This window comes from Myxocyprinus asiaticus, chromosome 23 (assembly GCF_019703515.2).
Source record: "Myxocyprinus asiaticus isolate MX2 ecotype Aquarium Trade chromosome 23, UBuf_Myxa_2, whole genome shotgun sequence".
NCBI lineage: Eukaryota > Metazoa > Chordata > Actinopteri > Cypriniformes > Catostomidae > Myxocyprinus > Myxocyprinus asiaticus.
The window spans coordinates 5,130,202-5,150,950 of NC_059366.1; the positions used below are offsets into that span (position 1 = coordinate 5,130,202).

The 20,749-nt window shown below is 34.8% G+C and overlaps 1 protein-coding gene across 1 annotated transcript in view; it reads right to left on the reverse strand.

Moving 5' to 3' along the window:
* Window positions 1–20,749, reverse strand: part of LOC127413600 (dystonin-like) — a 276,523-nt gene that overhangs the window by 157,253 nt on the left and 98,521 nt on the right. The window contains exons 9-21 of the mRNA XM_051650862.1: window positions 19,637–19,803; window positions 18,415–18,527; window positions 17,631–17,737; window positions 14,746–14,865; window positions 11,970–12,065; window positions 11,734–11,861; window positions 6,794–6,887; window positions 5,611–5,765; window positions 4,820–5,270; window positions 3,556–3,684; window positions 3,250–3,327; window positions 3,001–3,162; window positions 1,852–1,956 (exon numbers count right to left, since the gene is read on the reverse strand). Of these exons, the coding sequence (XP_051506822.1) occupies window positions 1,852–1,956; window positions 3,001–3,162; window positions 3,250–3,327; window positions 3,556–3,684; window positions 4,820–5,270; window positions 5,611–5,765; window positions 6,794–6,887; window positions 11,734–11,861; window positions 11,970–12,065; window positions 14,746–14,865; window positions 17,631–17,737; window positions 18,415–18,527; window positions 19,637–19,803 (1,905 nt within the window). The remainder of the gene's footprint in view (window positions 1–1,851; window positions 1,957–3,000; window positions 3,163–3,249; window positions 3,328–3,555; window positions 3,685–4,819; window positions 5,271–5,610; window positions 5,766–6,793; window positions 6,888–11,733; window positions 11,862–11,969; window positions 12,066–14,745; window positions 14,866–17,630; window positions 17,738–18,414; window positions 18,528–19,636; window positions 19,804–20,749) is intronic.

The window sequence follows — 20,749 nt, forward strand, 5'->3', positions numbered from 1 at the left end:
CCAGTCATTTTTAATCACCATTCTATATTAATGTGCCTTCTCTGCTGTGCTCTGTGATGAGACATTGTAAGATTTTTATGCCTCTGTTTAAATGACCTCCGAATGCGAATGTTGTCTCAGAGCTGGGATTAACTGTCACATCACAAAACAACATCATCAATGCCATCTTTAAATCAACTGTGAAACACTACAGGAAACATGGAAAAGACAACAGTGTTCATCAGCCCCATATTACTCACCCAAAGCACTTGTGTGGAAAGTAAGGTTTGACATTCAGCTGTTTTGCACAGAGGGGGAGGGAAGGTAACCGCAACCTTTTAAATGCATCTTTCGCTGTCCGCAAGATGAGGCAAGATAATTTATATTGTAAAATAATAAAACATATTCTAAAACAGCTTCACTGTCTGCTCAACATGTGTGTCTATAACTGCTAGAGGGCGCCCCGCGATCACACTTCACTGACTGAAGCTCTGAATGTAGACCATTTCATAACATGCAGTGTTTTGCTGTTTTGAAATCAACCAAGGCCACATCACTATTTCATTCTTAATTCAATCAATCATGCAGCCTTAATGGATACCATATGGATGCCTCAGAGGTCAAAGTCTACAGGTTTGGAGCGTTTTGGATGATTTTCTCCTTGTCTTGAACAGTAAGTGCTACTTTTTCAACTGTCACGTCAGCAATGCTGGTTTTTCCTCATTAATATGAAAATGACAAAGAATATGAATTAAATATTACATGTTCTGAGGAGTGCCAACTCTTCTACATTATGTGGCTATTATTACTTCTGGATTGAATATATAAATTCACAGTTTTTAAAGAGTGTTTGGTCTTTATCTCTGTGTCTGATTTAGAAAGGACAGAACTCTAGATTTAACGACCTGTTAACCGCTGTTACTCTTCCAGTCAAAATTTGCACTCTAAAAACCAATGACAGCTGTAACTAATCAATGATGGCAAGTGACCATGGTATAAGTGGGATAATTCAAGGCTAGGTGTGCGTTAAACGATTTGAATGCACTTCGTGCCGGGTGGTTCTTCGCCTCCACATTGAGTATTAAAATTGTTTAACGCACACCTAGCCGTGGATTGTCCCTTACATATATACACCGATCAGCCACAACATTAAAACCACCTGCCTAATATTGTGTAGGTCCCCCTTGTGCTGCCAAAACAGCTCCAACCCGCATATCAGAATAGCATTCTTCTCACCACAATTGTATAGAGCGGTTATCTGAGTTACCGTAGACTTTGTCAGTTCGAACCAGTCTGGCCATTCTCTGTTGACCTCTCTCATCAACAAGGCATTTCTGTCTACAGAACTGCCACTCACTGGATGTTTTTTGTTTTTGGCACCATTTGGAGTAAATTCTAGAGACTGTTGTGCATGAAAATCCCAGGAGATCAGCAGTTACAGAAATACTCAAACCAGCCCATCTGGCACCAACAATCATGCCACGGTCTAAATCACTGAGGTCACATTTTTTCTCCATTCTGATGGTTGATGTGAACATTAACTGAAGCTCCTGACCTGTATCTGCTGATTTTATGCACTGCACTGCTGCCACACGATTGGCTGATTAGATAATAATGACAGAATTTTTATTTTTGGGTAAACTAATTTTAATTACCATTTCACAACCTTTGTAACCATTTGAATATGAAGTATGAATTACTAATGACCTGTTCAAAATTCTAGAATGTAATCATGTTTTATTTTATTAATGAAAGTTAATGTATGTGTTTACAAAATATGTGTTTTAAAGCTTTGATACTAAATTCCTTTGTTTCAAACTTTCATTAAAGTCTGGAGTGGTAGCGTTATTTCAGACATCACTGAAGCTCTACCTCTATGGTGAGTCTGGCAGGATGGTTCTCCAGTAGGAGGGTCTCGGCCTTCTCCTGGATGGACTTGATCACCTCCTCCTTATCATCCAGTTCTCTCATGAGATCCTGTAGAAAAAGAGGAGAATATGAAGACTAACTCTAACCCTTCCAAATACCTGCCCCTTGACATGAAAAGGCAAGTCAAGACTCTTTTGATTTACATCAAATCTTTATTAGGATGAAAGTTTACAGTGCTGCCACATCTGAGAGTTGTCTTGACAGCTCACTAGGAGAGGATGTGTTCACTGCTGTCAAGTGTTGTGTCCCCTGAAAGCACTTTAAAGCTACATCCTTTTTAAAAGCACTTGCGGGTTCAGTGTAATTATATGTGTGAATGGGTGCCAGACTTTCATATCAACTAAATCAACCCTCCAAGCAAAACATTATTTTCCACAGTAATTCCATCAAGGGCTGGGCCATACAGCCAACAAATTTGCATTTGAATATTTCGCTAATATTCCTTATTCCAATATCTCAATATTTATGTATTATCTCTGAACAGACATAAAAGGGGCAGGCTATTTTATGTAAGGAACCAAACATGCCAAATATATTCAAAAGGACACAGGTGAAATATAGTAAACATTTTGTTTAAAAAAGGCATTTTTCCACACTGATTTAGACTTAAACAAATGTATTTCATTAAGTACATAATAAAACTAGTTGTATGTATATGCACCAATATAACAATAAATATAATATATTAGCATTATTTATCTACATATTTTTACTAAAAGCATTTAATGCTTGTAAAATGTCAGATGGAGACTTTGGTGAACATGTTTGAGCAATGTCATAAACAATTCAACGAATTTTAATTTTTAAATTTTATTAATTGCAATGGATAGTTTTAAAGGTTTTTCTATGAATCAACTCTATCAGCAATGTCACTACTGAGTTATGACAGAAGGAACAGCAAGAAACTGGCCCTCCGGCATGATCTTAGTTTGAAAAAGCATCTCGATATTCACCATGTGGCTTAATTTTACATAAACCCTGTGAATGATAACATTAAATGTATCAATATTGACATATATTATCCATACAGTATATTAGCCCAGCCATGTTGCCAGCACATACTGTAAAATGATGTTAGTTGTATAGACTTACTGCATGGTAATCCCTCTTCCTGGAAATGTTACCAGTTCGCTCACTCCAGTCGAAAGCCACTTCCTCTTCCTCTTTCTCATTGAGCCAGATCAGCTCCTGAGTGGCGCGTGATACAAAGTCATACAAGCTATCCAGATGATTGTGCCTCTCGCTAGAGCATTTCTGAAAACACACAAAAGCACAGAAACTGACACACACATTTCTTATTGGCACAGGACCTAAAGGCACATCAGTACAAAGACACTTTACCAGCAGCCTTGTGTACTGGATCTCTAGCATGTTCAACTTCTCAGAGTAACTCTGCTTCAATGGTTGGGCCATCTGAATCTGTTGGGGGGGGGGGACACACACGAGTAAGTTGCATTTTGTGTGTATTTTTATGAAAAGTTACTATCCACTTGCATTAAATTGAAAAAGACCAGCATGGACAATCTGCAAAATTTCTCATTTTGGGTTCCGTAGAAGAAAGTCATACTGGAATCTTTTTTTTTTTTTTTTTTTTGTGAACTATTCCTTTAATGAATAAATCTTAAAGTATGGAATATTTAGTATTACCTCACTCAGTTTGGCTTCTTTAACGCTCGTCTGGAATTCTTCGATGGCTTTGTGCATGTCTTTATGATTCGCTAAATTTGACTCAACACTCAGCAGATCTGATCCCCATTCTGCTTGATCTAGCTGAGCCTTTCAGAGACAAAAACGTGTTTTTATATCATTTTTGTTTTGTTGTTGTTTACACTTACTGCAAAAAAAATAAAAAAAATAAAAAATAAAAACTTCTACCTCAGCATATTTGTTGTTTTCCAGTAAATCAATTATTACATCCTTAAAAAAAGGTCAATTTCCTTGAAAAGCACAATTGTATAAGATAATACACTGCAAAAAAAAAAAAAAAATCTTAATATTTTTGTCTTTGTTTTCTCATAAAAATATCTAAATATTTTTAAAACAAGTTACATTTAGTTGACAAGCATGGCATAAGATATTATGTCTTGTTTTCAGAGAAATCTAATAACATTTGGTACACATCATGCTTAAAAAAAAAAGAAAAAAGTAAACTTGTCCCTTTGAATTAAGTTTATTTTTCTACCCCATTGGCAATTTTCTTCTTGTTTTAAGCATAAACGTTGCTAAATTTAGATATTTTGTCTTGTTTTCAAATAAATCTACCTTATGTCATTTTGCTTGTCAAGTAAATGTAGATATTTTTATGGAAATCAAGACAAAACTACTAATTAAGATTTTTTTTTAATAAACTACTTTTATTTTTCTTTCTAACCCCATTGTCATTTTTTATTTTTTATTTTTAAGCATAAACCTCTGAACAAAAGAACAAAAGTTTTGTTCTATGAAAATGTCCTTATGTTTGAAGATACAAAAAATATCATTCAGAAAAAGAAACGTAAAGGTATAATTTCTCCATCACTAATGGCAAAAAACGAAATTGCAAAAGTAATACATTTTCAAACAGGCTTTCCAAACTCTCCCACTTCCATCGGACAAACAGATGGTCCCGCCCCAAACTCCCATTGGTTGAGCCAGTGTTTTTAGGTTGGGCTGGTCAGGATAAACCAACAAACTGAGCATTGTTTTGATGGCACCACAGAGCCAAAGTGTTTATACTTTTTTGGGATTATCAACCCTCAAATGACTTTATTAAATATACATTCTGTCAGAACAAGTCTAATTATTTTACATCTATTATAACCAGAAAACAAGCTAAAAAAAAAGGTAATTAAGTAAATTATGTTTTACAGTGTTCTAACAAAAAAAATAAAAAATAAAAAAATAGAATCTGAACCCAAAGCTGTAAATTTACCTGCATGTCTTCAACCCAGTTAAGCAGATCCTGTACAAACTTCATATTAACCTCGTCCTCGGTCAAGTTGGGATCCACGAATGATGACTTGAGCATGGGCTTGCGGATCTGCATGTGTTTGAGCTGCTGAAGCACACCGGGCTCCACGCCTCCTCCACCTCTACCGGTGAGATAATGCTGGACGGATGCGGGCTGCATGCTGGGAGTCATGGCTGGGGTCAGTGCAGTGGTGTTGCTGCCACTCAAAGTGACCAGACCTCCGGGAGTGAGTCCTGGGGTGAGGGCAGGGGACAATCCAGCAGAGAAGTTTTGAGAAAAGCCAGTGTTCAGACTCTGCGTGATGCCAGAAATCATCATCTTGGTCTGTTCTGTGGTCAGTCTTCGTCCTTTACTGTACACAGAGGAACACTCCGTTCTCAGAGCCAACAGGTCATCACGCAGTTGAGATACCCTTTGAGACCAACATAAAGCAGATATTTAAAAAAGACTGTTTGGATTCTAAATTTTGATCTAATGAGCCACGTTCAAAGCCATCTTTATAAATGTGTGGCCATTAAGTTGTTACAGTTAGAATCATGAACTATATTACTCTGGTGGAAGTAATATTACGTTGGTGGTTAATATAGCTGTTGCTACAATTTAATAAAACCAATAATCAACTCGAGTGCGTTAGCGTGTTTATGGCAATGCACCTTTACCGTGGTAAAATCACATAGTCTGAGTGGATTATTGCTTTACTTAAGAATGCCTGAGCAAACATTATTAATATGGACTTTCATGCACTGTCTGACCTTTGAACAAGCTGATCAGCCAAGTAGAATTTGCCGTCCAGTAAAAGTTGAATATCTACCACCTGCTGCCTCAATAAATTCTCACACTCCAGCAGAAAACCAGCGATCTCTGCTTCATTCTGAAACTGGATTCCAGATTCCAACCGTTTGGCATCCTAGAGGAGATTTTAACAAAATGTATCACAAATATATCACATGTACATTAAGTATATACATTATATTAAGTATAAATGTTATTGTTTTAGCCTTCTATCAGACCCAGACTTTCAAAATTAAACTATGTAAATTCAATCTAAAAATACAGATTATTAAATTTAGAACTATGACAATCTGAACAAAGAGTGAAATAAACATAAATTATTTCAATATTTATTGTGTGAAAATAATTTTAACCTTTTTTTTTTTTTTTTTAAATATGACTGACTTCAAAATATGACTTCAGTTGTGGCGTCATTTCCGAAACACCAAACAATTTTGTCCCAATAATGTTTTTTCAAAAGTTAGTTCTACCAGAAAAGTGTAGTGTAAATGAAGAACATAAGTATTTTTATTGGCCGTCATTTTTAATCAAGCTTTAATTATAAAATATTATTTAATAGTGTGTCTTAACAATACATCAAATATTAGCTATGGACTTAACCTTAGCATTTTATTTCACACACGTTAAAAATGTCATATCCATCAGTGTAATTTTTCAGCACATAATTCTATTAAACACGATACAGAATTGGAGATGTGATGGAAATGATACTGTGCTGGCAATTTTCATGATTTTCCCAAAAAATGAAGAAAAAAAAAGACTTAAATCTCCTGTTGAACATTGTAAGTAGACAATAAAATATACTGAGAGTGAAATTTTTTTTTAACAAGACTTGAATTCCATGGAAACACCATTTTATAGTGCATTTCCAATGCTTAAGGACACATTACAAACAAAATAATTTTAAAAGTAATCAAAACTCAAGTATTTAATGTCATAATCGCATCTATATATAGTAAAAAAAAATTTTAAAAAAAAAACATAGGCCCAATTTATATTTGTCTACAAATGCATTAAATCACAAGCCTTCAAAACAAAAGGTTTTTTAGATTATGAGGAACTTAAATTCAGTCAGGGGTGTCCACACTTTTGCCTTGTAGTTTACCTCTGGAGAAGTATGATTGGTCTTTTGGCCGGACTTACCGACTGCAGAGCAGTCCGTGCTAAGGCTAATTTGTCCTCTCCGGCAATGCAGTCTCGCTGGACTCTGTTTGCAATTTGCTGCAGCATTTCAAGTCTACAACAACAAAGCAGAGATCACAATCAAAATCAAATTGCACCAGGATCAAACTTCAAATCACGATTAGTACAAAACTTCCCCGAAGAATACCAAAACCATCCTCTGCTTGTCTTCCATGGCTCACCTCGGTCCATACACAGAGTTGTTATTGAGGTAAAGCGGCGTGCTGGACAGAGGCTCGTGCGCTCCGTAGAGCAGGTTTTCGGCAGAGCCCAGGCTGGTTAGAGTGCTGTCACTCACAGATGAGGTGCTACTGCAGTACACCAAGTTGCTGTGCATCATATCAGTCTAACAATGTCTTCGGCAGAGCCAGAGAATAACGTTCAGCACCCCACCATCAGCAACAGAGACGCTGCCGCCCATCTACAACCCTACATCTACTGGCACACGCTTACAGCAACTGTTATTTATAGGCTTATATTGGTGGCAAAGATGCTAGCCCCAGATAATATCCCCCCCAGGTGAAACACTGAGTGTTTTTTCATGTAAGACAGATGATCCACCACAGGTTCAGACAGTTATAACTGGAGAAACGTGGGAGTGTCACTCTAGGCATCACATTCCTCACCCTCCTGACTCAGTAGAATGATTTAACAATTTTATTGAACAACAGAGTTACTATTATCTAAAGACAGTGTAAATAAATATTAATAGGATGGGTGACTTCCATATATTTCCAGGATAGGTGATTTACAACATCATTTTCATCATCAGTTTTAACCTAAAAATTATGATTAACACAGCTGTGTATTGCACAGGGCTGATAATACTGTCTGTACATAATCCACACACTAGCACTGGCTAAAACAGTTAAAAATCTAAAAAAAAGAAATTCAGCCTTTTGGCAATATTTGACATATATTTCTATTTATTTATTTGCTGTGAAATGGCTAAAAAGAGAGTGATATTGTTTTTGTTAATTATAGGAAACTTCATTTCATCCCAAAAACATTGTAGCTAAGTTCATTACAAATGTTTAATGCAAGGTAGAAAGACAGTAAAATCTAGTTAAAAATGGTCAAAGCAATAAACACAATATAAATGCATTAAAATATTACATATAAATGAATATAATATAATTATAATTTATTTATTAATATATTTATTATTATATTTATAATAAAACTAAAAATATAATAATATATTACCATTTAAAAAATATATCAATATATTTTTTGAGAAAACAGTTCAAGAGTGAAAAGTGTAATTTCTGAAACCACCTGCGTCACCAAATGGAATTAAAAGTAATCTAGTTCAAAATAGTTAATGCATGTTTTTTATTCACTAAATGAACACAATATATTTATACAAATACAGTATAAAAATATATAAATATTTATATAGGTTTGTGCTTAAATTGCCAGTGGGTAAGAAAAATATACTTAATTCAAAGGGGAAAAAGTGTATTTTTCTTACCCCATTGGTAGATTTTTAGATTATTTTGATTATACTTATACTGTATATATGTATATATATGTAAATGTATAATAATCTATACTATTTTTGTGAATTCTAAATATATTTACTATTATTAAGCAATATATTTAGAATTATATCCATAATATAAAAAATAATATTAATATATTCTTGCTAAAACATTATAAGACTAAAAAGTGTAATTTCTGCACAATTTATGTACCAAACGGAATTAAAAGAAATCTAGTTTAAAAAAGTGTTTTTCTCTAAATGAACACATTATATTTAAAAATGAAAATTTTCAAATTGTGTGTATTTATATTCAGCATATATATATATATATATATATATATATATATACACACATACATATACACCAATCAGCCACAACATTAAAACCACCTGCCTAATATTGTGTAGGTCCCCCTCGTGCCGCCAAAACAGCGCCAACCCGCATTTCAGAATAGCATTCTGAGATGATATTCTTCTCACCACAATTGTACAGAGCGATTATCTGAGTTACTGTAGGCTTTGTCAGTTTGAACCAGTCTGGCCATTCTCTGTTGACCTCTCTCATCAACAAGGCGTTTCCGTCCACAGAACTGCCACTCACTGGATGTTTTATGGTTTTGGCACCATTCGGAGTAAATTCTAGAGACTGTTGTGCATGAAAATCCCAGGAGATCAGCAGTTACAGAAATACTCAAACCAGCCCATCTGGCACCAACAACCATGCCAAGGTCCAAATCACTGAGGTCACATTTTTTCCCTATTCTGATGGTTGATGTGAACATTAACTGTAACTCCTGACCCGTATCTGCATGATTTTATGCACTGCACTGCTGCCACATGATTAGTTATTTAGATAATCACATGGATCATTGCTGGTCACAAAGTATAGTCAGGACATTACTGATGTAAAAACAGCACCATCACTATTTGAAAAAAGTCATTTTTTATCAAATCTAGACAGGCCCCATTTCCATCAGCCATCACTCCAACACATTATCCTTGAGTAATCATGCTAAATTGATCATTTGGTACTAGAAAATCACTTGCCATTATATCAAACACAGTTGAAAGTTATTTGGTTCGTTAAATGAAGCTTAACATTGTCTTTGTGTTTGTTGTTGAGTTGCCACAGTATGCAATAGACTGACATGTCTTAAGGTCAATATTAGGTCAAAAATGGCAAAAAAGAAACAGCTTTCTCTAGAAACTCATCAATCAATCAATGTTTTGAGGAATGAAGGCTATACAATGCTTAAAATTGCCAAAAAACTGAAGATTTCATACAAAGGTGTACACTACAGTCTTCAAAGACAAAGGACAACTGTCTCTAACAAGGACAGAAAGAGATGTGGAAGGCCAGATGTACAAATAAACAAGAGGATAAGTACATCAGAGTCTCTAGTTTGAGAAATAGACGCCTCACATATATATATATATATACTGGCGGCCAAAAGTTTGGAATAATGTACAGATTTTGCTCTTATGGAAAGAAATTGGTACTTTTATTCACCAAAGTGGCATTCAACTGATCACAATATATAGTCAGGACAATAATAACGTGAAAAAAATACTATTACAATTTTAAAAAATGTTCAGAACTTCTTAAACTACTTCAAGGAGTTCTCATCAAAAAATCCTCCATGTGACAGCTTTGCAGATCCTTGTCATTCTAGCTGTCAGTTTGTCCAGATACTCAGGTGACATTTCACCCCACGCTTCCTGTAGCACTTGCCATAGATGTGGCTGTCTTGTCGGACACTTCTCATGCACCTTACAGTCTAGCTGATCCCACAAAAGCTCAATGGGGTTAAGATCCATAACACTCTTTTCCAATTATCTGTTGTTCAATGTCTGTGTTTCTTTGCCCACTCTAACCTTTTCTTTTTGTTTTTCTGTTTCAAAAGTGTCTTTTTCTTTTCAATTCTTCCCATAAGGCCTGCACCCCTGAGTCTTCTCTTTACTGTTGTACATGAAACTGGTGTTGAGCGGGTAGAATTCAATGAAGCTGTCAGCTGAGGACATGTGAGGCATCTATTTCTCAAACTAGAGACTCTGATGTACTTATCCTCTTGTTTAGTTGTACATCTGGCCTTCCACATCTCTTTCTGTCCTTGTTAGAGACAGTTGACCTTTGTCTTTGTAGACTGTAGTGTACACCTTTGTATGAAATCTTCAGTTTTTTTGGCAATTTCAAGCATTGTATAGCCTTCATTCCTCAAAACAATGACTGACTGATGAGTTTCTAGAGAAAGCTGTTTCTTTTTGCCATTTTTGACCTAATATTGACCTTAAGACATGCCAGTCTGTTGCATACTGCGGCAACTCAAAAACAAACACAAAGACAATGTTAAGCTTCATTTAACGAACCAAATAGCTTTTAACTGTGTTTGATATAATGGCGATTTTGTGATTTTCTAGTAACAAATGATCAATTTAGCATGATTACTCAAGGATAAGGTGTTGAGTGATGGCTGCTGGAAATGGGGTCTGTCTAGATTTGATCAAAAATGATTTTTTTCAAATAGTGATGGTGCTGTTTTTTACATCAGTAACGTCCTGACTATACTTTGTGATCAGTTGGATGCCACTTTGGTGAATTATAGTAACAATTTCCTTCCGAAACAGCAAAATCTGTACATTATTCCAAATTTTGGCCGCCAGTGTTTTTTTCACAAAATGTTTTTTTCCACAAACAAATCATCGAATCGTAGACTAGAACTAATTGAAATAGACAGTTTGAACTGATTTACAAAAATGAATCTAACTTAAATTTGATGTCATGTTTGTTACTGAAGTTTAAATGAGACATACTTCAAGTCGAGAGACAAGGTAAGATAAGAAAAATAGTTACTCACTGTTAGATCACTGAGTTCTGGCTACAAGCAGCTCTTGCAAAATTTACCATGGTAACCATAGTTTCTGCCAAATACCACAGCTACTACAGTTGTTGTTACTATTTTAAAAGCGTAATAAATCAATAAGTAATCTTCTTCAAAAACTTGCATTGTTATTTTTTTTATTTTATTTTGTTGTTTTTTTTTTTACAACAATACTAACTAATGTATTTTGGTCAAAATTACGGTTACCATGGTAAATGCTTACCAGAAAGCAAGAGATATACATAAAAAAAATTTTTAAAAATGGAATTGGTAAAATCCAATTTAAAAATTCAACTTCTCATCACAAAAAGAGTTCTAGAGCTCTAAAAATTAATGAACAGTAGCCATATCCTTATCTAAGTCAAACTTCTCAAATGTCAAAATTCCTATCACTGCTACAGTATCTTCTCTCAATGATAACAAACTTGAAAGAGTGAATTTATTGAATCCCTTAGTGGTGAAATGTAAATCCACTACACTCATATTCTTTCATTAAGAATAGTGATGATAGCATGTGTAAATCATGTCTCTCATACCTGTCCAGCTCAGGCCTCAGGCTCTTCTCTCTCTCCAGCATAGCCACGATCAGTTTGCCCCATTCCTTCTCCACATCATTAGGATGACAACCTTGAGGGAGATGGATGCGACCAAACTCGATCCACATCTACATCCCAACATAAAGTGGCGTTTTAAATATGTTAAACAGAAGTAAAGTACATAGGCCACAGAATGATCAAAAAAGGGAAATCGAATGATTTTCAAAAATGCAAACCTCTAGCATTTTGTAGAGATGTTTGATTTTGGCCTTGTCATTCTCTTTCGTTGGTATTTCGTTCTCTTTAAACTGTAGATATTGTGTATAAAGTACCTGTAAAGGTAAAAAAAAAAAAAAAAAATGTCAAGAAAAGAGAACATACCCACTCATATTCTGCTTTACAGTACTGTTAAAACTGTGTGCTCTATGATAGATGATGAGATGATAGATGGAGCTTTTTAAGGAGGCTTTAATACTTTTTTAGCATGAGAGGGATGCTTCCCATTTGCCATGTAGAGCCTGTGCCTGGGCAGATAGTTTGCCCCAGGCTGGAATAGACTAAGCAATACTGAATAATACAGAATGTCTCGGTAATATCAGCAAAACATCTGAAGCAATATCTGACAAATTATAACTTTAGATATATCTGCCATTATTGTAAATCAAAATCTAACCTCCATATCGCTCTAAATCCGTACAAGCACTAAACGTGAAGACTACTGATATATGGTACTTTAGTGGTGAATCACAAAAACTGTCAAGAGTATGCCCAGAGTCATCTTTCACTCCAAAATTAGAAAAATCAGAAATGACTGTATATATTGCAAAAAGAACATGAGGTCTATTTTTAGGACCTTTATTTATCTGACATTATTTTCATGTCAATTTTTCAAATTTCAGTACATTTCTCACCCAAATTTGCATCACTGTAACACTTGTCTTGAATTTAATTTATGCTGATTTCAACAAAATAATAATAATAATCATATTAATAATATTTTTAATAATAATAATAATAATAATACAGTAATGAGATTTTGATTTTTTTAATTAATTTTTTGACATTGTTATGAGAATTTGAGCACTTAAAACTATTGTATATTATTTTAAAAAAACAATTATATATTATTTGAACTGTACAATAATTAAACATCATAGTGGCATTTGTTGTAATGCCTTTAATTTATGTTTATTTAAATAAAATAAAATAAACTCCATTACAGCATTTTGTACAGTAATACAATAAATGGGAGAATATGATGATATTAGGGGTGTGAATCTTTGGGTTGAAAGCAAATCGATTCCATTCACGATTCACAGGTTTTCAATTCGATTCAAAAATGATTTTTGCAAATTCAAAACGATTCAATTCAATATTTCATCACATTGAAATTCGATTCGATTAAAGATTCAATTCAGCATTTTTTAAAAATGCATTTATAAAAACAAAATGTGTCTTAAGCAAGAAAAAGAAAGGCAAACTACTTATGATTGTTTATTGGTTATTAAATACAAACAGACTTCTTGGAATACAATAATAGTACAAGAGTACAATGTGCCAATAGCATTTTTCAGAGATGAACATTACTAGAAAATATTCCATATTCCATATTTAATTATAAAAAGTCTTTGTTTTTTGATTTTTTTAATAATTTGCATGACTTTTCCAGGCCTTGAAATCACAATTTAAAAATCCCCTGATATTTCCAGGTTTTCCACAATCATGGGGACCCTGAATCAGTAAACGAATCCAAATATTACATTAAAGTAACATCATCTGACTACATTCAGTTTCAAAGAAAAGAGAAAAGCAATCATATAGATGATTTCAATTTAAACGTTTTGTGTACACCACATTCCCAAATAAACAATGATAAATAGCACTATTTTATCCTATAGTAAATAATGGCTTAAGTTTCCTCACAATTAAATCACTTTATTTCAGTAGTGACCCAGAGTTAAAAATTACAAATATTTGCCCCCTGTATTTGATTTTCATGGGCATTTTTGACCTTTATGAGGGCATCATTTTTTTCTAACAATTTAAAACATAAACTGTGTCTAATCCATTTAGGTCAAATGTCAATTTAATCAATTCATTAATACAAATTCTTAAGTCTGAGAATGTATGAGAATGAGAATGTCTTACCCAAAAAAAATTACATCAACACCAACTATATCAGAGGTTACCAATAAAAAACAGAAGAATTCATTATGGGGCGTTTTTTTGCATCCACATTTTACATTTTGGAAAATGTTTCAGTGAGAGTTACGAATGGAACGTAGAGCAGGTGCGATCCCGTGAAGGGTGATGGAAGAGTGCAGCGCACAACTGTGAAGGGAGAGCTGTGAGGGCACGTGCTCCGGGATGCGCTAGATAATGAAGCCGCGCACGTCTCATTTAAATCACACATGCAACTAATTTAATATATATAGTCTAAAATTTGCTGAAATGCAAATCATTCGATTTTTGACAGTTTAAATCGATTATTGAACGATTCTCGATTCAAAATCATTTTTCAAGATCAATGCATATGAATTGGCAGGATTAGCAATCAACGCATTGAGAAAACGAGTGAATCGTTACACCCCTAGATGATATGAAATGTGAGAGTAATGAGATTATTTGCTTATTTGTCATGAAAATAACTGCCATTAAAACGATGCTTTAAAATCTTTAAGCTCCAAAAAGGCTTCATTTTCCAAATGCAAAAGTAAAATAAATAGAATTTCTTGTTTATTTCTTTTCATTTTGGCCTAAACAAACAACATGAACATTTCTTTGGGAGACTGTGAGATGTCCTTTTTGGAGCTTCACACAGAAGTTACTTTCCGCTTCTTTTGTATGGAAAAGAGCAGTTTAAATAAAAAAATACTGTCATACAGGATTCAAGCTGATGTTGAATGTTGGGGGAACTGCTCCTTTTAAAGGTTGTTATGTCAAATCCATTTATTTTACTGGGACACAAATTTATTTTTGCATGTAAAGCTTCATGAAGATGTGGCATCTCACCTTTAGTTCCACGGGACTGCTGGGAAAATTTCTGTCTGACATCACAGTCACATTGTGTTTGATCCACTGGCTGAGGTACTTCACCATGTTCTGATATTCCACCCATTTAATATCCACGTCCTGTTTCAAGAACAACATAAATACGCTATACTGTATTTCACTGTAATTTCAGTAAATATGATGTTAACATCCCTATTTTAATTTATTATTTGGCTCATATTTTATTTGTATTTTATACATTTTATTGTTTTGCTTATTTATTAAATAACTCAAAGTTTTTTTTAGGGCTTGGAAATTTAAAATGAATGTCAAATTATCTTAAAGGTGTCATATATAATTTACATTCTTTAAATCTTTTTTTTTCCAGGTTGTTTGTTGTGCCAAAAATTTTAGTTTTTTTCTAAAATACTTCTAATAATTGATGGTTTGCCTTTAAGCAACATCCCCTTCGCATGTGAAATGAGAAACAGCACTCACACACAGGCTGCGGGTTTGCTGTTGGGTCTAACATCTAACTCTCCCATCTTTCAAAAACAGCCTCTTCATAAAGCTGTACTACATTGTGACAGATTCACAAAACAATGTGCACTGAAATCCTTCAGAAGATATGCAGAGCAGCAGGCTCTACACACAGCCAGAAACAGCACAAGATAGTACTTTATCCAAAAAACTAGTAGCTATCCAGTTTATTCTACTTAGGAGCTTACAATATAAACTTGTAAAGCTTATAAAGCTTATATCCAGCATATAAATGGAGTCTATTCCTCAGGCAGCATTCTGTTCTATTCTGGGAATACCTCCAAAGAATCAAGAGAATTGCTAAAAGATTCCAACTTGTTTTATTTCCTGCATAACAAGCCTCAATCTTCAAAAAGCCTCAAAAAGTGCTTACTGTATGTAATGGGAAAATTTTGACACAAAGTTTATTTGCAAAGACCAAGACAAATTCACCAACCCACCCAGCTAACAAACAGTCACTACAGTGTGTCAGCTAACTAATATCATCCTTGTGTAAATCTTTGAGCTGTTTATCTAGTAGCAGTGTGTATATCCATAGACAGGAGTCATGGTTTAAAACAAACATATTTTTGTGTTTCAGTTATAAACAGGCAGTAGAGAGAGAGAGAGAGAGCGAGGACAATCACAAGACTAGAGACATGCTTTAATAGTGCCGTCACTAACAGCACACACACACACACACACACACACACACATTTTGGTGCGGCTATCATTATGAGGACTCTCCATAGACATAATGATTTTTATACTGTACAAACTATAGATTATATCCCCTAACCCTACCCCTAAACCTAACCCTCACAGAAAACTTTCTGCATTTTAGCGATCTGAATTATGGGGACACTAGAAATGTCCTCATAAACAACATTTATAGCATAATTCCCTTGTAATTACCAGTTTGTAACCTAAAAAAATTTCCTGGTAAACCACCCAAACCCACCCACACACTCACACACATCTCTGTCTCATATACCCATAGTGTAAAATTCTTCAGAGGTAACAAGAAATATTCTGCGTTAAAACCTTAAGTCCGATCAACAGTAATCTTGGGAAATATATTGAATATTCATGACATTTTTACAATGATTTTGATGATGATTTAAAAGTTAAATGAATTAAGTTTCCTTAAGACCGTGTCATTAGATTAGTTTCATGATTTATCCTACATTCATTTCTCAAAAGTGTTTTAAGACAATTTAATTTAAATTAAATACAATTTAAAAAAAGAAAACCATGCCCCTGATCCATACATAAATTCCGTAATAAGGAATGTTCCGCTATAAGAGCAATTCAATCTTGATGTAGCACTTGATTGTGGCAGTAGGGAGCAGTCAGCACAGCTCCAGCTGTTCAGGCAACATGCCTCGTCAAACCAACCAGAGCAACAGGCAGCACGCCTTTCAAAGATGCGCTTTTGCGTTCAGACAGCTGGACCGAGCATGACAGAATGCAGGGATCTCGAGACGCGCTTTTCAATGTTTCAAACTTTGACAAAGCACTCTAAAAACAGCGCTCATGACAAGGGCCGTTTCTAGCTATAACGGTATAAGCAGTAGCATAGGGCCCCCGAGCCACCAGCGTGCCCTGCAAAGCAAGGTCGCTTTTTTATTTTTATTGTTTTAAATATTCTAAAAGCTGCTAGTAAGACTCAGGCATCTGTTTTGGCTTATTAAGATATAGGGGGCCCCCTTGTGGCCCGAGAGGGAAGGGAGAATATAACTGCAAGTCAGGAGTGGAAAAAAAAGAAAAAGGAAGGGGAGGAGAAACAGCAAGACCACTGATAAGAAATAAATGTAAGCCATAGGCTAGATGGTGTTTGCTTGTTGCCTGACATTAAATTGCAACAATTAGTTAGCTATTAGTTAACGTTTTGCTGTTGTGTCCGGTTGTATATACAGTAGTTATTTATTGTCATTTAGTGTTAATTTGTATAGCTATTTATTGTTAATTTTTTGTTAATTTATATTACATTTTTTTGTGTTTTGTGTAGTTTATATATCCCAATTTTAAGTTAATATATTCAAATTTGTTGAAGACAATATATTCACTTAGGGCCCCCATATAATCAGAAATGGCAGTGCTCATCACTAGAGACGCTTAAAACTAGCAAGACCTGACGAAACTAAAGTAAGACACCCCAAAAGCATTCACCTGCCGCATGAGTACATAAATCAACAATTAAAAATTGGGCAGAGGAAATCAGGCCTATTTAACTGCTTTCTTGTCATGTTTTTTTTTCCTTTGAGGGCCAAGTTAAAATTACTGAGCTTGACTTGTATTTAACCCAGTATATTCATTTGAAGTGATTAGTCTTGACAAATACTTTCAATTTCATTATAATTTCCTAGATGTTTGATGGTACTTACATTTGCATTGACACCCTCCATACCATCCGGTGCTTTGGGGAAGACATCGTATAATGTTGATACGTAAGTAATGACTGACTTCTCATCCGGAGAAGACACGTCCACATCTGTTCAAAACAGCAAAACATTTGATCAAGTACAATGCAAGCTTATAAAGGTCTTACAGTTTTGCAAAAACATTACCCTTCCTCTAAAAACTACTTACTACAGACAAAACAGTTTACCATTTCTATAAAGTGTTGAACAATGTTTAGTCTTCTGTCAGAATAAAGTGAGGATAGTGCTAGCTATTGGGCACTGGATACCATTCTTAGCTCCTAGTGTTGTTTTACAGATGACAATTAAACACACTGTGAAACTGCAAGGTGAAATATCTGACACGCTGGGACTGTAGCTCAGTCTCAAAAATGCAGTGATGACTCATTGTTTAGAGCAATCCGTTGTACTTCACCAGAAAAACATGTCAAAGTTGAATCATCGTTGGGTCAGCTCAGAAACCTGGTAGAGCTGTGTTAACTATTACAAAACTACAATACCCATAATATGATGTTTAAATGCAATATGCATACGATCATGATGATAAATCTAGTATATGCATGTCAATATAATGACACTAAGCAGTTCCACCAGCATCCTCTGCTGAAAAAGAAAAACAGCTTAAACCAGCCTTGAGATTAGATATTGTCACACACACACACACAAAGTTGTTCGTCCAGTTCAGTGCGGATTAAGCCCTTTGTTTAGCCTCAATGAGTTGATTAACATGTATGCTGTTGAAACGCACCCTCTGGGTCGAGTAGTCGTGCCACACCAAGCTGCTCGGCCACACAGAATGCTTGTTCTAAGTTCGATCTGCTGCTCTGTGTTGATACTTGGCTCATATCCACCAGGTCAGGCCTAAATTAAGAGAGAACCATGATGAAACCATCTTATTCAACAAGCTTTACATGTCTGAAACCTTGACAGATATATGACAATCCATTTTATGTATGCAATGTAATGGAGCATGGAGATTTTGTTTTAATCAGTGTTTGATGCTGACAGACTTTTCATTTAAGAAAACTGAACTTGGTGTAACACTGGGTTTGTGTTAATCCCCAAAGAAAATCAGCATCAAAGATTAAACTGTAGCCTGCTCGCTAAATCAAGATGTCATTCAACAGCACACAAGGGTAAATTTGGTTTCCAAAAATATGAAATTATATTTTGCTTAAAGAAAATGAATGTCCTCGGACTCATCGCAAAGGTTCTGCTCTATTCCAACCAGTGTTCAGCATTCACACAGAGCTGAATAAAATGTCAGAATTCAATGTGAAAATGGGTAAATGCATTAAATGTGTTAAAGAAAAATTAACGCGTTAAACACTTTAAATTACTCAGATGTGTTAACCTGTTTATTTGGACAGCACTATTAAATACATTACAATTTAATTATTATATTGTGATTTTATATATATATATATATATATATATATATATATATATATATATATATATATATATATATATATATATATTTGTATTACAGTACTGAGAACTGAAGTGTCACAACACAAAATATGTTGTAAAAATAGGTGTAATTTCTTCAATTTCTTATTTTGGGGTGAAATATGACCTGGACAAGTTATTGACAAGTTCTGTGAGGTTCACCCTTAAGGATCTACAAAAAGTTATCTGACTGAATGGAATAGTGATTGCTAGAAATAATTTTGTTATTATTCAGAATGTAAGTCACCTGCAGACTGTGTCTGTGCGAAGGATATTTAAAATGACATTTCACCAAACTGTGAGGAGCAGGTAATGACTCTGAGGCAAAACTAATAGATCATTCCAAGAACAGAGATGGGAAATAAGTTTACATACATTAAAGCTATAAGATAATTACCTGGACAACATTTTTAAAATCAACATGAAGCATGTTTGTAACCCATTTTACTTCTGTAATGTGACGTATTTCATGTGAGGTTCCAGGTTTTGGAACAAAGCTAAATAAACTATGATGTTACCTGTACTTATGAATAATAGCATTGAACAGTCGTCCATCCCTCCAGGAGGTAGTGAAATTGTCACAGCGGACCCCTACATAGCCTTCAGTCATCTGCTGGGACCACAGCAGCAGTCTCTCTTTAGCCGTCATGTCCTCAGACTCTCCTGTCACATGGATGTCTGAGATCTACAGAGAGGAGAGACAAAACATTTTATATCCTGTTAATATTGTTAAGAACACGAAGTATAAGAATAATAAGGCTCATCATTTCAAATAGTGTCTGTCTGTGTGTCATGTCTATCATTCACATCTATTTAGCATGGTGGCCCAGGGGTACACAACACAACAATATTAGCAAAGCAAATAAAAGTTGAAAACACAACAGAAATAAACAAACGCAAAATGAAATTAAGCTACAACACAACGGAAAACGCCACAACACAATAGAAATAAACCACAACACAACAAAATATACAGAATTTAATTTAGTTGTGTTGTGGCTTTCCTGTTGTGTTGTGGCTTAATTTCATTGTGTTGTGGCTGAGTTCCATTCTGTTGTGTCTTAATTCCGTTGTGTTGTGGCTTTTCCGTTGTGTAGTAGCTTTTCTATTGGTTTGTGGCTTAATTATCGTTGTGTTGTGGCTTTTCTGTTGTGTTGTGGCTTAATTTAATTGTGTTGTGGCTGAGTTCCATTCTGATGTGTCTTAATTCCGTTGTGTTGTGGCTTTTCTGTTGTGTTATGGCTTAATTTAGTTGTGTTGTGGCTTTTTCATTGTGTAGTGGCTTTATTTCGTTGTGTTGTGGCTTTTCTGTTGTGTTGTGGCTTATTTCCATTGTGTTGTGGCTTAATTTCGTTGTGTTGTGGCTCTTCCGTTGTGTAGTAGCTTTTCTATTGGTTTGTGGCTTATTATCGTTGTGTTGTGGCTTTTCTGTTGTGTTGTGGCTTAATTTCATTGTGTTGTGGCTGAGTTCCATTCTGATGTGTCTTAATTCCGTTGTGTTGTGGCTTTTCTGTTGTGTTGTGTCTTAATTTCATTGTGTTGTGGCTTTTCTGTTGTGTTGTGGCTTTTTCCATTGTGTTGTGGCTTAATTTAATTGTGTTGTGGCTGAGTTCCATTCTGTTGTGGCTTAA